The sequence below is a fragment of the Protopterus annectens genome, chromosome 3.part0 (genome assembly GCF_019279795.1).
Source record: "Protopterus annectens isolate FY-2018-M chromosome 3.part0, PAN1.0, whole genome shotgun sequence".
Lineage (NCBI taxonomy): Eukaryota > Metazoa > Chordata > Ceratodontiformes > Protopteridae > Protopterus > Protopterus annectens.
The window spans coordinates 167066570-167090529 of NC_056731.1; the positions used below are offsets into that span (position 1 = coordinate 167066570).

General features: G+C 39.8%; 1 protein-coding gene across 1 annotated transcript in view; it reads left to right on the plus strand.

The window, feature by feature from the left end:
- LOC122796296 (NFX1-type zinc finger-containing protein 1-like) overlaps positions 1 to 23960 on the plus strand; it is a 609414-nt gene that overhangs the window by 499220 nt on the left and 86234 nt on the right. The window contains exon 13 of the mRNA XM_044064663.1: positions 21292 to 21431. Coding sequence (XP_043920598.1) covers positions 21292 to 21431 — 140 coding nt within the window. The remainder of the gene's footprint in view (positions 1 to 21291; positions 21432 to 23960) is intronic.

Here is a 23960-nt window from a genome sequence, read left to right on the forward strand (position 1 = left end):
TGATCACATGAATAAATATTACATCTGTATATCTTTAAGCTTTTATGAAAAACCTGAATAGTACAGCTATTAAGCAGGAACATAAGGTGCACGTTTGTCATGCATCAGTTATAGAATATCTCCACTTTAGAAAGGTCTTCTACAGGACTGTGCACACCTAGACTGAAGAAGTGTGAGCATACCAAACAGGTTGTGCTGGTACAAAAGTGCAAAGCTCAACAACAGACACAGCAGTTGTGACATAAAAGCCAAGTAGTCATTTACATTACCTGTTGTGGCTTTTGCAGTGCAATGTGCTGAAAGGTCTTTTGGCAACCCAGACTACTGGCACTTTTTGCGTAAGACTTAAACGAACTATTGAGGAACATGGTAGGGAGTACTAAACCACCATCTCGCAAGTTATAACCCACTCTCTTGTACTTTTAAAAACATAGAGTAAATGAACTTCCAGTGGCAGACAGGACTAAAATGTGTGACTGACATCAGCACACTCACAATGACAGTGTGAACCGTTCATCCAATGAGAGTACCCTCTTACTAAGCTATCCTCAGGAAGACCAGTACCCCTACGTTAAATGAAATAGACCTCTCATAAAAGGATGAGAGTTGTTTCTGTTCACTGACGGTTACTCCTATTTAGTTTTTGGTCTGGTCACTGTCTCAGTCTCTGTATGTGACTGAAGAGTTTTGAATACTGCTCACAGCTTATTTGGTATCAGTACAAAATGAAGAAACAATAAAAAGAAGAATCCTTAAGTGTGATTTTGGTGGTTGCAGAACCTAATGACTGCCTTAGTTTATGCAAGAGTGATGAAAAAATTTAGTACTTCAGCTTTTATTGATGAGGTTATTATTCCACATCTCAACTGTAAAAAGCATCAGTAATTGAAGAGTAGGAGATTGTATTTCCACTGAAAAAAATGACGGTATGCTAGTACATTTCTTCAGACAGTTTCTCGGTGATATCTTCCAAGAAGTGAATTCCCTTACAGTCATTTGCCAGAAAAAAAAATCATTTTGGGTTGTTTAGTGAAGGAATAGCTGTTCACCATACCCTGCACACTTTAATAGTTTCTTTAACCCCCCATTAGTGTCATGTGGATATATTTAATACTGTGCCACTCCTTTAACTGCAAAGAGGGATCTTTGGGAACCAGACTGGAACAAAGAGTGATGAGCTATTTAATATTATAGCAATAACCCGCCCTGGTGTGGGGTAATACTAAATTAGTTGGTGCGTGGTTTGGTCGCCAGAGGAAGCAACAAAGCAAACCGTGGTAAAGGTAATTTTACCCACAGACATTGACCAATTACTTATTTTGATTATATGATTATTTAAGAAAAGAAACTTAACTTTTCTTCTTATAATGCCTGTTTGCAAGATCTCCGTTGCTTTTTATTTTTCGCCATATAAAATATAATTAACATTTAACATTGCGAAGTTTTAAAAAATAAACGGACATCTCTTTTTATTTTTTTGGACTGTCTCTATATCAACAAACAGTCATTTTAAAAACTAAACAATCTTGATTTCTCGACTGCTTTTAACTCGGTTGTTTTTAAAAGTTAATATGTTAAGTTTAATATATGAGGTTTAAATAAAAAAACCCACACGGGTTCTATTTTTAAACTATTTTTAAGTAAAATCTTATAACAAACTAACATAACTTAAACAAAAAGTTTTTTAAAGGAAAAGTTATAAATAAAAAACCTTTATCGCGGACATTTCCAGCATTACAGACCTTCGATTTACAACGAGCGGCCACGCCAGCGGGCACGCATTGTATTACAGATTCCAGCTTAGCCTGGGGGAGGGGGGGGGCATCTGTAAAAGACTTGGTATATAGGCTGAAGCAGGGGAGACCCAACCCATCATTCCTTGTCTTAGTGCACTGTACTGCAGTTTGTCTGGCTCCATTCCTTTACTCCACACAAAGCCTGATTATAAGAAGTGCATGCAGCTCCATACTTCTACATATTGTGGATATACAAAAGTGTACTGTAACTTTAAGAAGCTGTGTATCCCATAATTCATACAGTCTGGTTGCCAGTTGTTAGTTGTGTTTGTGATGAGAGATGAAACTTTTAACATCCTTCTGTCTATGGTGTCAGTTTGTGTGCCATTAAAGTTTCTGTTTCACTACAAATGCTGGTGTATCCTGATGTTATTTACGCTGCCTTAAAACATGACTGGGTAACTAAAGGTGCCCATCATGTAATGGTGTCAGAATTGGGATATTTGGAAAGATAAGCTGAAAATGCCATTTCTGATCAGAAAACCACACCAATAAATCAGGTGAATGCCGCCAAGCTCAAGCATTTTACCAGGAAAAAAAAACAATTGTTTACCACACAAAGTGGCTGTTTTACCGAGTATCAGTTGAGTGGCCCTATAAAACAAGTTTGCATTGAATATGATTAAATTTAACCTATCAGAACCATTTGACTTTATGAAGCCTTTACATGGCTGTCGAGGAGACAGAAGTTTGCACATTTTAGAATTGCAACCAAGTTGGATAAATAGAGTGAAGAAATATAGGTAAATACTGTGCTATATTCTATGGGCGGTGAAGTGGAAGCAATGTACTGTTTGTTTTCTTAGGACCACAGCATTGCATATGAGTCAGTAATTAGTAAACTTAAATATTTTATCTCTTAACAAAATGTTATACATGAAAGGACATGCTTTCACCGATGTGTTCAAGCTAAAAGAGAAAGTGTTGAAAGTCTTGCATGGAGCGTGTATAAACTGGTTGAAAATTATGGGTTTGATACAACTATAGAAGACTGTATTAGAGACAGAATTGTAATTAAACTGGGTGATACTGGAGTGTTTCAAAAGGTTGAGCTGTAAGTAAATTTAACTTCAGAAAAAGCAATACAATTTGCTAGAGAAGCTGAGACAAAATGCTGATATGGATATGTCAGATGTGTGTGAGAAAAAGCACGGAGTAAACAGCAGATATAATAAGAAATATATTCGCCAAAGCAATCGTACACAAAAGCAGAATGAATGCAAGCTTGGCAAATGCGCAAGGTGTAACCATATTCTTGCTGTCAAAGTAGTGTGCTGCATGTGGCAAGAATAAGAAATGCAATATGGGACTTTTTGCTCTCATTTGTAAAACTAAACTAATTAAAAAGTAGCTACTTCCTAAGTTCAGTGACTGCTGTAACAAACACTGAATCTGGATAGTAAGTAAAAGTCCCTATTTATGAAACCCCATTAAGTGACAAGATTAATCCAGAGGCAGAATTTACTGAAATGTGCCAGCAGTAGAAGCATCTAATAGTATCCTCAGTTGCATGAAGCAGACATGGGAATACATAGCCCTGCATGAAATTGGTAGATTTCCAGCAGTGTCTGAGTGGAAGGGGCACAAGTTGGAGTTTTTGGGTTTGTGTGCTGGACAAATTCTCCAGATACCTTTTGGGTTTAGGAAATTTCTAGGTTCAGACTGATCACAAGATATTGGTTCCACTGATTAATTCCTCTGATTTGGGCAGTGCACCACCCATATGCCAAAGGTTGCTTTGTACACTTGAGTTGTTTCAGTGCCATAGCAGTATACATACCTGCAGAGCAGTTACTCATGGCTCACATTATCCAGAATTCCGAAAAGTAACCAGATGCAGTCAAAGGATGAAGGAGGTTTTCCTGCCCATGTGCTCAGCATTATGGCAACTTAATCAGTGACTACAAAAAGAATAGAGAAGTTGAAACAAGTTACTTAAAGTGACATTGAGTAAGTTACAAAATTTATCAAATATGTCAGCGATGGATGACTTAATCACTGGACACAAACCAAGCATCTGAATGTGTAAGTACTACACCACAGTTGTCCGAACATGACTGCTTGCTTCTGTACCAAGCTAGAATAGTTGTATCTTTCCAAAGTGTTGAAATAAATAAGCGAAGGATATCAAGGCCTAACAAAATCTCATGAAAGAGCAAGATATCTATGCATTGGCCCAACATTCATATGGATGTTGCAAAACTAATGTCAAAGTATCAGTTATGTATTATACAGAAAGCATCCTAAAAGAAAGAACAATTACTACCAACTCCTTTACCACAAGGTCCATGATGAAAGATACATGCTGACATGGGTGAATTTGAAAGGAAAAGCTACTCTTCAGTAACGTATTATTACTCTTGAGACATTGAGATATTACACGTGCCAGTCACAACTAGCCATTGTACAATAGATGCTCATTATTCCTCATAGGTTCATAGGTGTGTACTAGGCTAATGGCCTTGGAGCCTTTACAAGCCTAGCCCATAGAGTTGCCCTGCGATCGTGCCATCTGATGTTAGTTTCCAGAGCCTCTGTCGAGTAGAGCCACTGGAGTGATCCCCGGGGTGAACTTCCTATTGCCCAGCCATTCGTCAAGGTTTCTCTTGAAGAGGGCCAATGAAGTGCTCTGCTTGACTTGTATTCGAAGTCTGTTCCAGAGCACGGGCAGTCTCTGGGTTATGAACCTGTCCCTCCATGTTCTGTTGATCGTGGTAATGAGGTTGAGGTCTCTGGAGCGTGTGGTGTGGGGGGGATTGAGATTTCTTTAGATGTAGCATTTCCAGCAGAGTTGGGTCAGACATGGCTTTGTAGGTCAAGCAGAGATCGCCTCTCAGTAGATAATATGAGACAGAGAAAAGCTGGAGTTTTGTGAGTCTTTCTGTGTAGGATATGTGTTTAAGGTCTATGATCCTCTTTGTGAGGTACTTTTGTGGCCTCTCCAGCTGTTGCAGGTGTCTAATGAAGTACATGCCAAATGGGGCATTATACTCAATGATTGGTCTAATGAGGGAAGAGTACAGAAAGATGATAACCTCTTTCTTCCTGGATGCAGAACCCATGGTAATGAGATGTAGCGTATAGAAGGATTTTCTGACCACAGTGGTAATGTGGTGGTCGAAGGAGAGGTTGCTGTCAACCTGTGTCTCCAGATCTCTTATAACCCCTTCAGTGTTCAAGTGGACTACCATTGATGTGGTAATTTGTGGGAACTGAGTTTTTCCCATAGGGGATGACAATGCATATTTTGGCATTGAGCTTAAGGCCATGGTCTCGGCACCAGCTGTTTGTCTCAGTGAGGCCTTTCTGTAGAATGTCTGCATTGCCTGGGAATTAATAATGGGTCCCAGCTTGCAGTTGTCTGCAAACTTGGTCAGCCAGGGTTCCTTTGTGGTGGCCTGGACTTCTGAGAAGTAGATGCCAAACAGGAGAGGACCCAGGACCGATCCCTGTGGGACTCCACTCATGACTGGTCAGCAGTCCGACTTGAAGTCTGCTACTTTTACACTGTGGGTTCAGTCTGTGAGCCAGTTTGCACCCCATCTAGTGATATAGAGGTTGATGTCTAGTTTGGTGAGTCTGTCTATGATTCCGGAGTGGGGAATGGTATCAAAGGCTTTGGCCAGCTTGAAGTAGGCTTTATGAACTACTTTGCCTTCATCCAGAGCTATGGTGTCAAAAACAAACACACTGATTAGGCAGTCCAACCAGAGTGCCCACTGTAAATACCAAGAGAAAAAAGTCTGTCTGGTGAGGCATCATTGAGTGGCCAGACTTTCTGTTGGCATATGCTGAGGGACAGAGCAAAACATAAGAAAAATCAGGTACATTCTGCAAAACTGAACAAACAAAAACCTACTTATTTCTGTTTGTGCAGTTTTGCAGAATGTCCCTCATAAATCTCTATTTTTAATAGTTAAAAAAGACAATAGCAATGGAGATTTTGTTTTCCATCTCCTCTCGTGCACTGATGTACTGTGCAAACATGTGAACTTAAGTCCCATATGTGTGTGCTGTACGTCAGCTTAGGGAAAAAGACTGAATTGCTCTTATACAGATACATTATATAAGAGAGGTAAGCAATGTTTTCTAAAATAATGTAATTGTATAATTGCAATAATCCACTCCTGTTTTTGTGTATATCAAGACTTACCTATGCTTGGCTTTGTTTAATCACTTGTGCTTTGTCCTTGTGATTAAACCACAGTAACCATGGGTAAATCGGGTCTACTTCAGTTTGTTAAACACTTAATTGAGCGAATCCCTATTCATTGAACCCTATTCAGCAAAAGGCCAGTCAAGCAAATGACTGTTTCAGCGAAAACTTTCCCAGGAAAAGGATGCGGTTGACTGTTTTTGGGAATTTGCCCTTTTCCCCACTGTACTGCGATCTTGGAGTTGTTATATTCATTGAACCCTATTCAGCAAAAGGTCAATCAAGCAAATGACTGTTTCAGTGAAAACTTTCCCAGGAAAAGGATGCGGTTGACTGTTTGGGGGAATTTGCCCTTTTCCCCACTGTACTGCGATCTTGAAGTTGTTATATTTAGTTGGGGGGTATGGGGGATACAGCCCCCTACTTTGCAGAGTTTTACATTTTGTTGTCGTTGTTACAGACGGGAGCTGTCCCAGTGGTTATTTTCCCTGGGAAAGTTTTCGCTGAAATTGTTGTTCACTTAATTGAGCTTTTGCTTAATTGGGTTCAATGAATAGCGATCCACTCAGTTAAGCATTCAAAAAAGTGATATAGACCCACGTAAATCCTGAAATACCCATGCACAGTCATAGATTATTGCTTAGATAAGTCATACAAGGTTCAAGACACAGCTAGTTTTTGAATACAAATAATGACTGCTTTGCCAGTACTGGAATTCAGACTTGAACCAAAGGCTGTTCATGTGAGTCAGTAATGCAGTTTGATCAGACAACCAAAGCATCTTATATGAGAGATAATGTGATAAATGATATTTCATCAGGCTACTCCCTGCCCTTCAACAAGGCTAGTCAGTGTCCCTAAAATTATTGGGGAAGGAGTCAGTTTGTGTTGCAACACACACACACACACACACACACACACACACACACGCACGCACGCACGCACACGCACATGCACACGCACACGCACACACACACACAAAATAGTCGAGGTCATATAGGGTTACCACCTGTCCCACTTTGTGAGGGACAGTCCCTCTTTGGGCAGTTGTGTCCTAACAAAAAATTGTAAAAATGGCAAATGTCCTGAGATTTTAGGACAAAATTATTTCCTATATTTTGTGTAATAGTTGCATAAAGCAGTTATTCTGTAACTAAAATACCTAAATGTTATAAGAAACTGAATAATCAACTAAAATGCTACAAGAATAAGCTTTTATTTAGGCAGAAAAGTAAGTTCTATCCTTTGTACTGACCGTGGGTATGTGTCTGCCTGTAAAATCTGATATTTCTACCAAAAATGTCCCACTTTGGCCATTTGAAAAGGTGGCAACCCTATAGAGTGCAAATCAAAGATGATGCAGTAGTAAAAATGCAGTCAGAGACGCATACACTTCCAGATCACCCTCAAGGCAAATACCAAGTTTCTGGGAGCTGTTCCCAGGTGTTTGAGCCAGGAATGATGAAGTCCTTAGCTTGTCTGAGTATTCATGTTTTGTTGAAGGCTCAGATGCAACCTACTATCCATGACAAGGGTGGATGTGTGCTGACAGTCTGTGTACTGTTACTCAGTTGCATGCAGAGAACAGGTTCACACACTGATTGCCTGGTGTGCAAGAAACAACCTTGACCTGAATGTAAGTAAAACAAAAGAGATCATCATAGACTACAGGAAGAAGCAAACAAGTCTATATCAGCTTATCAAAAGCCGAAGAGCGAACACTCTTTGATCAAACCCTAAACGTCGAACAAACTAAATATCGAAGACATGGAACAGCTATTTCTTTCCCAGGGAAAAACATTGCTGTTCCGTGCCTTTGACATTTAGGTTGTTTGACGTTTAGGGTTCGATCAAAGAGTGTTTGCTCTTCTCATAAGCTGATATGCTGATATAGACCCGAAGCAAACACCCCATACTTGTCCTGATCAATGGAGAGAAGGTGGAAAGGGTAAGTATTACCAAATTCTTTGGAGTTCGTATCTCTGATGATCTCTCTTGGTCTGGGAACATTTGCCACATAGTGAAAAATGCACTCCATCTTCATTACCATTACCTACTACCATTGTTAACATTTTTCACCTTCTACAGTGCAGCAATTGTAAGCATCCTAACATCCAGTTTTTCAGTATGATATTGGAGCTGTTCAGTCGCAGATAAGAAATCCCTGCGGAGAGTGGTGAGGGTTGCTGATAGGATAACTGACACAAGTCTGCCCAAAATCCAGGATAGTCATACATCGAGAAGCCTAAAGAGAGCCACCAAAATACTAAATAACTCATCTCATCCTGCAAACAGTCTGTTTATGAGCATGTCATCGGGTAAAACATACAGCAGTATTTGATGCAGGACAACTAGATTCAAAGGCAGTTTTTATCTGAATGTGATTAGACTTCTTAACTCCAACATTAGGTCTGATCATTGGCAGGTCAGGATGTTGGGACTTCCCATTCACTGTGAGATATTATTGTATCTGTTATTTATTAAGGCCACCCAACCATTATAATTTATATTACCAACCCAGGTGCAATATTTTTTTCTTCAGCTGCTACTGCTTTGTGCTTGTTCACTGCTTGATGGGCGTTTTCAGTATCATAACAAATGTGTATTTCAAGGAATATATGTAGCTCTATACTTAAATGTAGAGTTGATTTATAAGATGGTGGTAGTATTATTTATTATATATTGTTTTAAATTGTCTTTATGCATGGGATTTCTTTTTTGTTTGTCCCATGATGAGCTGATTGCATGGAGTCTCATTTAATCTACACTTGTGTAGATCTAAATGACAATAAAACTACTTTTAACTTTTTTTTTGACTTTTGACTTTTATTGTATCTAATTCTGACTAGACTGTTCTGCAAATAGACACTGGACAAAAAAACAATTGTTTTAAAGCATTTTCCTTCCAGAAGCTCCAGTTGTGATTGTACAACTCAAGTTCATAACTCAAGCAAGATATAAGTATTGAAACTGAATAATGTGGGCAGACACTGGTTTCCCTTTTTGTTCTATAAAATGTGTTATTGTAGTGTTGCAAAAGTAATGTCTACCTCAAATGCTGCTGTTTTGTAAATGATTGTCTAGCATATGTATTTTATAACACTTGGACAGTCAGTAGCTTTCAAGAATATTGAATATGTGCATTGGTAGTGCACTGTAATCATATTCCACAGTGTTCTCCTTGGGGGGGTTAGATATGATGATAAGAAGTGTATGCAGCAGCATGCTCTTATGTACTAACAATATGTAAAATAATACTTGTCACTTTAAGAAGACATGCATCCCATAATGCATAGAATCGGGTTGCCAGTTGTTAACGTGCTCATAATGAGAGATGAGGCTGTTAATATCCTTCTTGTTGTGGTGCCATTTTGTATGCTATTAAAGTAGCTGTTTTACTTTAAATGCTGGTATATCCTGATGTTATTTACGTTGGCAGTAGAGACGACTAGGTAACTGAAAGTGCCCATCATTATACAAGCTTTATGGCTAGCACATGAATCTTCTGGCACTACCAACACCTCAGGGAGATAAGGGTATATTGTATGATATTTATGTTTAGGGGTATATCGTCAATACGTTGATCCTTCATAAGAGCAACAAATGAAGCTTGTTCATGTAGATACTTAAAGAAAACATTTTACCCATACTGGTGTCAGATCAAGTGTAACTGTATCTGCACATGAGATTTGCAGTCTGATTTCCAGTTATTTTGAAGCCATGCAGCTGTAAGAGATGTAATACTGGTTGTATTAATAGAATGGGCTGAAAAGCTGCAAGAAAAAAGCATTTTCTCTGCAGTTACTTTCATAACAGAAATAACAGAAAATTTAGGATACCATGTGTCTTGGGGTGTCGTTTCTCAGGTTGTAAGTTAATATAAGGTACTGATCTATAAATAACATTATTTTGAATGGTACTATGCCCCCACTGCCTCTCACATACAGAAGGTGATTCTGGTATCTCTGTAGACAGTGGTCCTGTAGCAAGGACAAAATAGAGAGACAGATGGTAATTGCTGGTGTACACCTCTATAAAGTTGAAAAAGCTTTCAGACTCAAAACATTGAACTCTGTGGATGAAGGAGTACTGAACAGCACTTGTATCTCCTCTGCAAAGTCCTGTGTGAACAAGAGGTCCCAGAAATGCTGTCAAATGAGGTAATCAAATGATTTTTCAAAGTCAATACAAATATGTACAGACTGGATGCTGACCTTTATTAGTGAGTCATGGTGCTTGTACACAAGTTATGAAGGATCTTAAGTTGTCTGAACTCATCTGCTAGTAAGGTTGCCACCTTTTGTTGTGGCTAAAACTGGACCAAGGCCACACCCCCTGTACCTCCCATATCCCTACCCACTTCCCACCCATGTCATGACATTTCATGCCAGGTGAAAAGGAATGCCCTCTTTTTTCCGTTTCTCCATTTGTGATGCTTTTTTCTGATGATTTACAAACTTTTCTGTATAAAAAAAAAAAAAAAAAAGCACAGTAAATCTGCTGATTTAACAAACTCTTATAGTCTGTTTCTTTTTTGAAACCGAATATCAGAGGTTGTACAGTCTTTTTCTGGACTACTGGACAAACTGGTTTGATTTCTGAATTGTCTGGCAAAACGGTGGATGAGGGCAAAATCATTCATACTGCCTACCTTGACCAGGCCAAGGCATTTGACACAATACACCACTTGGGCATTGTTGACAAACTCTAGAGGTTAGGTACAAATCCGTATGTCACCCGGTGGATAGCCAACTGGCTCACAGACAGGACCCAGGAAGTTAGAACTGGGGAGTCCACCTCTACAAAAAGGCCAATCACAAGTGGAGTTCCTCAGGGATCAGTCCTTGGACCGCTCCTTTTTGACATTTACTTCAAAGAAGTCAAGGCCAATGTCACTGGTCTCTGGCTGACTAAATTTGCAGATGATTGCAAATTAGGAGCTGTCATTGAATCTCACGCTGACACAAATGATCTCCAGGAGAGGCTGACACCGACAAACAAATGGTATCACAGAGTTATGGACTAAAACTAAATGCTAAGAAATGTATAATAGTATCCTTTGGGAAGTTATCCATCCCTGGAAACTATGATATTGACTGCACACCCCTTAGAGTTGACCCAGTAGTCAGGGACTTAGGGACACACATAGATAGTAATCTAGCTTTTGATCATCACTTGTCTACAGTGGTGGGGAAATCATTCTGTGTTGTGCAACTTATAAACAAAGATATGGCATCTAAGTCCAAGGAAGTCATTGTTCCACTGTATTCGGCATTCATCAGACCTATCATTGAGTACAGTGCCCCCTTTGGTATGTACCTAACCAAGCATATCCAACTGGAACATCCGCAGAGGTTCCTCACTAAAAGAATATAGGGCATAAGTAATATGTGCAATGGAGACCACCTCAAGGCCCTATCCCTGTATTCTGTCTCCTACAGGCTTTTGAGAGAGATCTATGCCTGGCATACAGAGCATTGTCAGACAGTACTCCGATGGACCTCCTGCATATCCACAAAACAAACAGTACTAGAATTACCTGTTCTAAAGACTTAAACCTTGCCTGTGATATAAATAGGACCTGCTGGAGAGATAGGTATGTATCCCAGAGACTACCCCATCTATAGAACAGGCTCCCCATCCATGTGAAGCAGAGTTCCTCCCTAATCCAATTCAAGTGCAGCTTGAACAACTGGATGGGAAACCGGAAATTCATCCCTGATTTGGCACCTATGTCTCTAACGCAAACAGGTAACCTGTAAATGGTTCATCTCCCAGGCCCATGCTTACACTTATCAAGGGTTTCAAAACTCGTCAGAGATTCTGGATGCATGGCTAGGCTTAAAAATGCCCTTGTGAATCTATGAACCTTTGAAATAGATAGGTGGCAACAATATCTGCTAGGCTGGAAACCTACATAAGCTTAAGAGGTTAGCTGGGCAGGAATGGGATGAGTCTGTTATCTGTGAACTTGGCATGTAGTTGAAACATCAGTGCAGATTAAGTTAAATTGGCTGATAATTGTCAACCAAGATAGCGCCTTCATTGACTTTAGAAGCACTATAATACTGAAGGCTTGAGAGGAAGGACATAGTCTGCCATCATCCTTAAACTATTGATTAGTTCTGTTAATGTTGTAGTAAGGAGATGTGGGGGTATATCTCTGCACAATGGCTGCCATGACCTGGAGCTTTCTCTTTGGGTATTGACTTAATGGTTGGCTGGGTTCTTGCATATTGTAGGGGGCTGTCAAGCTGTTACATAGCAATTCATAATGAAGTATGTGGGAGTTTCAGTTGGTTGCACAAGGTAGATCCTTTATTGGAGCTTTATCTAGAGTTCTGCATTTATATTTTATGTAGATCTTCATAAAACACTTTGATTGCCTTATGTGTGGTGTTCTGCTTAACTAATCTGTTCTTATCAATGACCTTTACTTGTGTGATGCAGTGCACAGCTGTCCCTTGCTTCACCTGATGTTAGCAGCTTCTCTTGCTTGTTTTTCATAACCAAGGCTTTTGTGGCAGCCCTGTTCATCTATAATTGAGGCCTGCCAGTTAAGAGCCTGTAGGTCCATTTTGACTGTCTTGTCCAATAGTAATTTTGGCTTAAATGTAATTTACACTTGCAGCAGTGATCAAAAGTAATTTTTATCCTGTCCTTTGTTTCTTTCATCAGATGATAAATTTTATTCAAAGCTAGGGACTTAGCCACTCTACATAACACACTGTATGTTTACAAACTTCAGCATATTATTTCCTTGCCTTCATTACCTTACGTGGAAATGCCCTGATTCAACTGGACCCTGAACCCACCAGCTTGAATGGCCTTCCTTCCCTTGCAGTCGTGAGCAACAGTTCCTTATCAGTGAAGTTTAGAAGTTTAAATATGATCTGCGGTGTTTCTTTGACAGGAGACAGAGGTTTAAGTAGCATCCTTGTCCCTTCTGGGAAGGGGTGACATGTAAACACTGAAACGTATGCTCTTGTCAACATTTGCTTTTCCCTTAGTCCCACGCACTGGAGGGTAAATTTAACTATATGTAGGGGTATAGTGTTTCACTCCAAGATTTCCTGGTTTTTAGCCTACTGGGAGGGGCTGAACCCTGACTTAAACTCACCACGGGGTGAAGAGTTGGGTAGTTTTCTGAACTGATGGAGTGCTGTTTTGCAGTCCCATAACAGCCAGAGTATTCATTACTCCCATGCGCTGAATAGGCTCTTAGAACTGTTGTGACTGCTGTGAGCCCAGACACAAGTACCCTGTAATCTGGACCTGAGAGCCAAGGCCACAGCTCTCTAGCAACAGCTCACTACGTACCTGAACTATAGAGCACTGCAAGGTATGCTCTTTGAAGTTTAGATTTTTTGGTAAGTTCATGAGGGCACAAACATTTTTTGCTAATTACTTAACTACTAAACCCTAGAATTAGCCTAGAATAAGGGCCTAGAATTAGGGACATGAGATCTGGGGAAATATGCCTATCCGCACTCATATTTTAGACACCCTAACCCATTATTTCTGTACTGTCTATGTCTCGGTCAATGCATTGTGAGTTGGGAAGGATCAAATTTAACAATACCTGGACTCCATCTGTATCCCCTACTCTTGGCCCTGAGATGTTGGGTAACCTGAAAAGTTCCATAGAACAGCAAAAACTCAAAAAATGCATTGGACTCATCCCCTTAAAAATAAAGCCACATCAGGATGGTCCATCTTTGGAGGTGTTGGTTTGGGGAAGGGAGGGAGTGACAGACTGTTAAGTCACCTCTTTACCCTATACAGTAGAGTACTTGGTGAAAAGGAGCCACTAGCCTCTTCTCATCAGGTGGTTGTATCTTTAATCTTTTCTTTAAAAGGTGCCATCTTTAATCTTGAAACCTAATAAGGACCTCCTCTGCCCAGGATCATACAAACCTGTATCCATGATGAATCATGACTATAAAATATTTATGTTTATCCTAGCCACTTGATTGGTTAATACTTTCATGCTCATTATCCACCCAGACCAGATGAGCTTCCAGCATGGTGTTCAACTCATAGCAATTTACAGAAAATATACCTGCTTCTTGAGGTCATATGTAATATCTACCACTGTGCTTCAGTGACCATTAAGCTTAGCCCATACCTTTTTTCTCCTCTCATACTTATGCAAGGCACTAAGCAGTGCTGCTCCCTCTACTTGATTTTTTTAACCCATGTCTTGAGCCTCTGGCATGCAAAGTCAGGGAATCCATAATTAGATCCTATAGTGTCAGGAGGGTAGACTATAAAATTTTGTTATATGTTGATGATCTATGCCTTTATCATTCATAACTTGAAACATATTTATAGAAACTTATGGATATTTTGTCCGATTATAGAAAGGTCTCAGGATATAAGATTAATATTCATAAAACCTAGTGACTTTGTATTAGTTACATACCCTTGCCAATTATTTCACAGGATTTTCCATTTCTGTGTATTCATGGGGCCATTAAACATTTAGGGTTACTGTTTGCACCTTTGGTCTCCCAAACTATCCATGTTAATTGGGATAGCCTGCTTCAGAAAATATGGGATTTGTTGGGCAAAATGGAAGCTGATTTGTGTGAGTCTTCCTCAGCAGATCCAGGTTGTGGTCTGGTTTATTTTGCCCCTTATTTTATAACAAACCCACTGCCTCCTGGCTCCTTCTCAGATAAAGTCTTCACCTGGATATGTAACATTATATTGGGGTTAATATGGCTTCAGGGGGAGCACTGGGTAGTTTGGAGAGTATTAGCCATCCTACGAGTGGAGGGTGGTCTGGGATTATCAGACCTAGAGCAGTACATCAAAGCCACTGAATTTAAGAGCTTTTGGGGTATGATTCAAGCAGTCTGGAAAATAAGTGCTTTAAAAGGCCTGGGTGGAAGGACTGGTGTTTTCAAAGGGGAGAGAGAAATACATGCTGATAGGCATGGATATCTTTCTTTGTATTATGTACATAGTCTTTGAGGTATATTGGTGGCCCATTCAGCATCACATAATGACTTCTTGGGCTGCATTTATCATTGCTTGTAGGGATAAACAAGGTTCTCCCATGGATAGAATCAGATATCTACACAAGATGGCTGTTGCTGGACATCTTACTGTGAGTATGAGGGCTTCAGGCTTGCTTAGGAAGTGGCTGTTCAGGTCTTTATTACCAGAAAGGAATGGGCAGCTCTTCAACCTGCACCAAAATATGCCATCAACTCCAGATGCTATTGATTTTTTTGGGTGACAAGTTCTATAATTTTTTTACAGTCCCCACTGACCTGCCCAAGTGTATACAGGTGTACTGGATCCATGCTGGAGGTGTGAGACACTGGCCTGAGCAGATTGATGACATGTTTTGTTATTGCCCTACCCATTCTTTGTTTAAATTCCATATACAAGAAATTCTAGACAGGCTTGTGGTCAGTCACTTACCTATGAGACTAAACTCTGCTAAGAAAAAGTGGAAGGCCCGTTAAATATGGAGGATCAAGGTTATGAATGGCAAGGTAGATCATAACAGGTATCTTGTAAATAATCCATTGTCCAACAGGAAGCCAGTACCTCGAAAAATTACAGTGATGTGATGGTAATGTAAGACTCAATCAAAAACCAGGCTGCAGAATTTTGTACAAGTTGAAGAGGTGTAAAGACGGAATCTAGTAAACCAACATAAAGGGCATTGCAATAATCTAAATGTGAGGACACCAGAGAATGAACTACAGTTAGGAGGTCACTGGTAGGAATAAGGTACTTCATTAGACTGATGTTCTACAGGTGGAAATGTGATGGCAGCAGAAATATGGTCCTTAAGAGTTAATCTGTCATCGAGTATCATCAACTATCACTCAAAAGATCACACACCTATGACACAAAATTAAGTTTGTCACCCTGTTATGGAAGGGAAGAGTCCCTCAGCATAGATGTGCCATTAAAGCAACCATCTTTGAGACATTGCGTTTAAGCCTGTCAAACATTTTCCATCATAGCATCTTTAAGGTGACCTTGCAAAAGTGATTTAAAATCACCTTGCCCCTTCCTCTCCTTTGATTTGTGACCGAATATTTAATTTTATTACCCTACCATCAATACCCCATTGAGAGATGGTTGGTTTCCACCTGACAAAGTAATTTCTGTTCTACATTAAGTATGCTAGTCTTAACTGAGCAACTCTAAAGTATTGTATTAGGTCTTCTTCTACCAATCTCCCTGTTCCGCTGGTAAAATCATTTTGTCACAATTTAACTCTTGACTTTTTATCATCCTGTATGAATTTCTTAATGTCCTTTTCCAAGCTGAACCAAAATTCTCTCTCTAGGGGACTTAAAAATACCTGGCCTTCGTATATTGTTAGTAGTACCACAGTTTCAATGGTCATACTCTTTTATCCAAGTCTTAAAGCAAGAGGCACCTACTTTTTCAGATATATTAAATCTTCCTTTTATTTCTTCCAGTGTTTCTTTCAGGGCCTCACCTCTCTTCCTTGTTATTCAGACCTGTACATAATATATTCTACAGTGCTCCCACAAGTATGGATATTATTGAACCCAATCATAACATGGATTATTGTTTACAGGGATGGCTATAGTTTTATTTTCATTGATTTGTATACTCGCAAGCTAACAAAAATGGAAATGCAGTGTTATGTATTTTGGGGAACATAATTGTAGGCACCCATATGCCCTAGATGGCCAGATTCTAATTGAGCAAATCTGTAAAAGACCTAAGAATCGTCGTTGGTGATGCTAGGTTGAACTTTACTGATCATGTTTCTATTGCGATTGGTAGGTGTTATGGTATTTTATGTAACATCAGACATTGTTTTGTTATTCAGGCAGTTGAAGTCCTTCAAACTTTATACAATTCAGCACTGAGACTGACGGTTGAGTATTGTGTGTCTTTTTGTGTCTGTAATCCGTACATACATGTTTGAAGATCATTTATTAGAATGGTAGCAGGGATAGGGTATCTCCCTTATAAGGACAGACGGAAGAGCTTATCCTTGTTTTGTGTTAGTTGTAGGTTGATCCAAGGAGGTCTTGTTCTATTGTTTAGATAGATGCATAGTGGATGAGGCTGTGTATGCCACATTGGGAGTTAGTTTCTTGAATTGTTCTGATCTGACAAGAAATAATGGACTCTTAATAGATTTCCCAAAATCTAGTTCATGTCACATGACTTCTTTCCTTAATTTCATGACAGAGTGTGTGTGGAATAACTTACCTATGAGAATTAGAATTGCAGGAAGTATGATTGCCTTTAAAAGAGCTATAGATTTATGGTTTGGCTTAAAAGCATTTGAACCAGGGTTAAAATACTGTAAACGTCTTAGTATGCTCAGGGTTTTTGAGTTATTTTTATAACTCATAGGTTCATAGGTAGGTACTAGGCTATCGGTCCAAGGCCCTATGTAAGCCTAGCCAACAAGGTTCCCTGGCTTATGCCACCCAAGAAAGTTATTTTCCTGTGCCATTGTCGAGCAGAGACACAGAAGTGATCCCTGGGGTGTATTTCCTATTTCCCATCAACTCATCAAGATTTTTCTCGAAGAGTGCTAATGAAGAACTTTGCTTGACATAGATGGGTAGCCTGTTCCAGAGTATGGGAAGCTCTGGGACAGGAATCTATCCCTCCAGCATGTCCTGTTTATTGTGGTGACAAGGTTTAGGTCCCTAGAGCGTGTAGCTTGGAGGGATTGGGATTTCTTTAGCTGTAGCATGTCCAGCAGCTCTGGGTTTGACATAGCTTTATATGTTAGGCAGAGATCACCTCGGAGTAGGCAATATGCTACGGAGTAAAGCTGGAGTACTCACTGAACATTGAACATGTTCAAGTTTCTGAGCAATATTGGTAGGTCATACTATGGATTAGTTAAACACAGAATTAAATTATCAGCAAATTAACTATTTTTTGTAGTCTGTTAGGCCAAGGGAATCCCTGTAATCCTCAACATAGCTTTAGCTTTTATAAACATATGTGAAAGCTTACATCATCAGCATCTGCTCAAGGAATGGGGACAAGGACAGATTCCTACAGGATGACCAGCTTAAAACTAGATCTCTGTACCTATGTATATGTCAATATTTTTATTTTATGATAAGGGCAGCAACGTTGCAGAGATACACAACTTGTAAGAAAGAATCTTTGTGGATCTACAAGGTTACTGCTTTTGTATCCTTAGCACCAGAATATATTAATTTTAGCAGTAACATATGTTTATAAATGCTAATGCTATGTTGAGGTTTACACAACACAGATCCATTTTTTGTTTCCATTTTCCACAGATGCTCATTCCCTTCTCTGGTTAACTCTGTCTCAGTGAAAGCGACATTGGGCAGTGTCTGAGGAGAGGAATTTTTTTTCTTTATGCAAGGAAATGACAGTTTGAAAGTGGGCACAATTGGGTAAGCATACATTAATGTTCTGTGAACATCCTGTCACACTTCTGTACTTAGGACTGCTGAGCACCTGCCCATCCTTTCTAATACTGTTGGCAGTGCATTTATGAGATGTCACCTCTGTTAGAGAGAACCCCTACAGTGGTAAAACCCCACATAGACCCTCTGAGAAAGAATAGTCAGTATCACATACTTGATCCAGTCCCACCCTTCCAGCACCTTCTGAAGTGTCCAGCCACATTATTAGATTTCTAATCTCCTGGATCACAGAGGTGTATCCCTGTGCATTGCAGAGTTAGCAGTGATTGCTTTAGTTTAATATGCAGTTTTTCAGTAACTAAGGTGCAGAATATTGTTTTAGAAGGATGGCCTTTTGTCAAGGATATCAAGTAGGTTAGTTTCATTTTATATGTAAATATGCCAAAGGCAAAATTGCATTTTTTTCATACTTACTGCAATTCTGTATAAACTGCTACTTAATCCCAATGTGGACACAAGTGGTCATTAAAGTAAATTCTTCCTTTGGCAACTGCTGCTACTCAGTTCTTCAGTTTCTGTCACTTCTTTCATTTTTTTCCCTTTTTAACACCTCTTTTATTTGGGTTGTGTAGGTGGTAGATGCATCTTTCCTGTTTCCTGTGTGAGGTTCGTGGATATTTGACATTGTAAGGTTTACTTTCAAGAATATTCCTTTTCATTACCATTACTATCTCCACTGCGGTTGTTGTGCAGTGGTAGCATTGTCGCCTCACAGTAAGATGTTGTCTTGTTCGATTCTCAGCTAGAGCGTCTTCTGTGTGGAGACATGCGTGAATGGGCGTACCTTTGTTGAAGGTTGTGCATCAGGGCCGGCAACCTGGCATGTAAAAATCTACTGCCAATCATTAGCGGACCAAAGTTCCACTATGGCAACCCCTAACCGGGAAAAGCCGAAAGACACAAATTCCCATTACTATCTCCATTTTGTTTCCTCTGGGAATAGTATCTCAAGGATTTGTCAGAAGATGGCATTTTGTCTCAGAAGAACTTGGAACTTTATCCCTTTTGGTATGTTAGTATCAGAAAAGGTGATCAGACTGTCCCACTCTGGTTCATATGTATCTGAATGCATTCTTTGAAAAAAAGAAAATTCTTTCAGGCACAATTCTCACAGTTCACAAAGGGATTTAGTTTTCCTTTGCATGTGTGATAATTATGACTATGTAGATGTACACCTCACATGAAGACTCAGTAGTTCTGTTTTCAGGGGATTGTCTTTAAAGTTCAGTCCAATATGTTTCATTTTTGTCTAGTATTCAGCATTGTTCTGATCATACAAGTCATTTGTTGCTATTTCCAGAATTTGGGTGTATCTGTCACCATTCCAAGCCATATAATCCTCTTCCCAGTGACCTCATTGTATCAGACAGAGCTTACTTTAGGGGCCATCAGCAGTAGGTTGTCAGTTGGAGTTTGTTTCCTAGGACCCTCTTATCACCTACTTATTAATACTTCTTAAGTTCCACATTTGGGGGGTGCACACCCCTCTACCAACATATGTCAGGTTATCCCTGCTGCAGTATAAAGGGAAATTGCATAGCCTCAGGTTCCCCAGTACTTTCTAGCTGCTTATGCAGATGCCATAACTCATCCTAACACAAGTAACTGCAAAGTTCCTTGGTTTGAGAACCAAAAAGTCTAAACCTTGTAAGTGTACTTGGCTTCATATTACTTTAGAGTCAGCAAAAGAGCTGCCTTGTTTGCCTCAAATTAGAACAGACCACTGAGGTATGCAGCAATTGCCAGCTGTTTAACTCAGCTATCCAGCCACATCATTGTAAGATGCCAAAGGCCCCCTTAATGCTTGCAAGCAGGCAACAATGAGGGGAATCCAGTGCAGACATTGGTTGGAAAATCTAGCACACAACCAGGCAAGAGCCAGTCAGGAGTGAGCTAAGGGAGCACAAGCATTGGTCTTGACCAAACTTTCACCTTCTAAGTCCAGCTAAAATACAGCAGCCATATAGCTTTCATATTTGCTGTAGTGACCATCACCCCTCCTCTAAAGAGAATAGATGACACTCCTCATCAGTATGTGTGGATGACAGTGAGCAACGTCTTACAGGCAACCCCTGACATTTGTCTTTGAGAATGAAACATGGGTACTGTCTAGACTATGCAGTTGAGCACATGGTTCCAAGCCACCTAAGACAGAATATATCACTGAGTCCTCAGGCTTGTTTCTGTTGTTTAACTCAGGCCCAGAGACTCATTCTATTTGTCATCCCAGAGCTGAACTTAACTCAGTGGCAGTGGCTTATCAGAGAGATAGAGAAAGCGAGAGAGAGCAAGCATTATGTCTTTATCTTATGATGCCTGTGGTAGGCCTGGATTAAATCTTTTTTTCCTCAGTGTTTCCTCCATTATGCATGGATTTGTTGTGTTGGCAATGAATGGCCTTAATATTTGGAAGAGAATGGGGTACAGACATGTGCACACGCACACACACTAAAAATACCTCTAATCTGTGTGTGTGTGTGTGTGTGTGTGTGTGTGTGTGTGTGTGTGTGTGTGTGTGTGTGTGTGTATAAAACTATATCACATTATCGGACGATGACAAGAGCGAACCGATAATGTCGAAACCACAAAAACATGAACATACGGAACAGCAAATTTTTTCCCAGGGAAAAAAATATGCTGCTCCGTAAAAATTCTGGTACCTCCAGTATTTGTGACTGTTATATATTGCAGTATCAGGCTATCACACATATAAAGGTGGAATTCCATTCCTATAATTTCTGTTTTGTTAGTGTTAAATAATGACTACTGAAAATGAAATCATATGGTAAATATTAAAATACCTGAAGTATTTACTGCTGATGGCATTAACCTGTTATTTGCTTCTGCCTTTTGTTAGATAAGCAGCTTCATAATTCACATTTTCATCTTGTATTTGAAACAGATAACTGGAAAGACGAGGAAGAAACTTAAGAAGCTGTTAAAAATAGAACTGAAGAAAACAACCCATATGAGTGAAGCTGAAGCTGTAAACATTCAGGACATTTGGAATTTATCATTGAAGCAGCGCTGGGAGTTATACAGGTATTTTATTGTTGGTGTATTGATTTTGGGCCCCTGCTAACATCAAAGCCTTAAAGATCTACCAATGGCCAATGCTGCCCATTAATACTGTCTGCTGCAGAGTCCATCACACTGCAGGATTGCATCTTTTACTGTTAACTTACACATAAGGTATGCCCTTTAAGGAGAACAAGTATTGCCATCAGGTACTAACCGTATAAGTATTCCACAAGTTTCACACTATGGAAAATTACCTTGTTGTTGCCTCATTTGCCTGTTTTTTTCCCAAGGGTTTTCCCTTATGGGTCACTGCAGCAGTAGTAAGCATATCCCCCCTTTCCATGTAAGAAGAGCTTGCTGTCAGCTACTCCTTTCCTTCTGCACTGACTATATGTCCAGTACCTTGATCAGAATTCAAGCAAAGGACACATTTGGGGTGCAAGGAAGGACTGCTTATGCCCTTCATGCAGTACAGTGATACAATTTATATACATTTTCATTATTCTGCATACGCCCTTAATAATGCCATTGTTGCTAGGTTATATAATAAAAATTAGAAAATAAGTTGTTCTAAATATCCTTTTCAGTGACTGGGCATGTGAGTAGAAGGAACAATTAAGTAAGTAGTAGGAGTTGCATAAGTGTGACTGGAGACACCGACAAATAAATTGAGGCTGCATATTGAAACTGTATAGGGCATACATAGCCATTATGTAACCCAGTTCATGAACGTTTCCATTATTACCATCTGGCCGTTCAGTGAGACGGGCATAAAAATGACGTTTCTCAGACTAGAGAACTGCATATCAGCTGTGGTGGCCTATTTAAATAAACTGTAAAATAAAACGGAATCCAAAACCAGAGGAAACAAAATGCAAATAAATACAGTAGAACAGTGATTTCCTTTTCTAATTAGAATACAAGGTCAAAGCAAAAAGAAAGCCAGGCTTTAGGCCTGATTATTTACCATAGTTATAAGACAAGGCCTCAGCTGAAGCACTGCCACAAGGCTAAAGTTCAGAAGGTAGGCCAGATCCTAGTTGTCCTGAAGAAAATCATCATCGTCATCAACCCCCCTTTTCCCATTTTCTACATGGGTTTGTGATGTTGTGTTAACTACTGCCATGTCTCTGAATTCAGTGCCACACTCCTGCCTTCTTTGCATTAAGTGTAGCAGATCGTCTATCACACAATCCATCCACCTCTTTGCTGGATGCCTTCATTTCCTCTTGTCTTCTTCCTGTCTGTCCCAAATATTCTTCACCAAATTGTGTTCTGCTTTTCTGCACATGTGCCTGAACCAGCATAATCTGTTCTTTTTGATCTTTTCTAAAATTGGAGCTTCTGCTCTTAATCCCCTTATTTCTTCATGTGTCCCACAGTGTGCATCCTGCCACCCATCTCAGGCACTTTATTTACATCCCCTGTAGCCCAGGTTTCTCTACCATACAGTAGTACTTCTCACACCACTGTTTTGTACACCTTACTTTTTAGCTTCTTTGGCATTCTTCTGTCATACACTCCGCATGGCACGCTGTGTCATTTGGTTGCAGCCCCTTGCATTCTAGCTTTAACTTCTTCATTCAGACTTCCTTTCTCCTCAACCACCCCTCCCAGATATTTGAAGCTGTGAGCCTGTTCCACTGTCTTCCCTTCTATCTCAATTTTCCGCTTTTTTCTGAAATCCATCATTTGCTGCCATTACCATTGTCTTGCCTGCACTCTGTTTCATACAAAGTGCCTTCAGTTTTGCATTCCATTCCCCGATACTTACAGCAGCTTTGTTGAATGGTCCCCTCTGATCTGTTTGCTAATGTATTCCATTACCAGTAAGAACAGTAATGGGCTCAGAGCTGAACCCTGATGCACACCAACTTCCACTGGGAAACCCATTATGAGACAGAACTTTGTTTGTACTTGAGTCATTAGGTCCTTGTACATAGCCTGCACTAATTCTACCAGTATTTGTGGGACTTCGAACCACCATTGGATTACCCAAATCAGCTTTCTTGGGACCTTGTCATATGCTTTCTCTAAGTCTGAATGCCCAATCAGACTCTTTACTCATCTCTTGCCTCTCCTCAACTATCTGTCTCACTGCAAACATTGGGTCAGTTGCTTTGCATCCTGATCTGAATCCATATTGTTCATCTCCCGTCTTATTTTCTACTATTCTGTGTATCCATGTATCAGTCACACTTTCCAGAATTTTTATGCAGTGTGACAGGAATTTAATACATCTGTACTGCCCATAGTTATGGATGTCCCATTTGTTCTTGTACACTGGTATGAGTATGCTTATTTAACAGCCATCTGGGATATGCCTTTCTCATACCTCTCAACATCTCAGTGCAAAAAATCTGGACAAAGCCAGAAAGAATGCAGGGACAAACTCATGTTATTATGCTTTATCAAGTAGGTTCTGCAACTATTGTCTGAATGCACTCTTCTCTTCACTATCATAACATTACTGTGAGGCTTAGGCTGAGATTTTGAATACTGTCCTATCATTAGGCTGGATTCTGAATGCAATGAGTCTTTCACTAATTC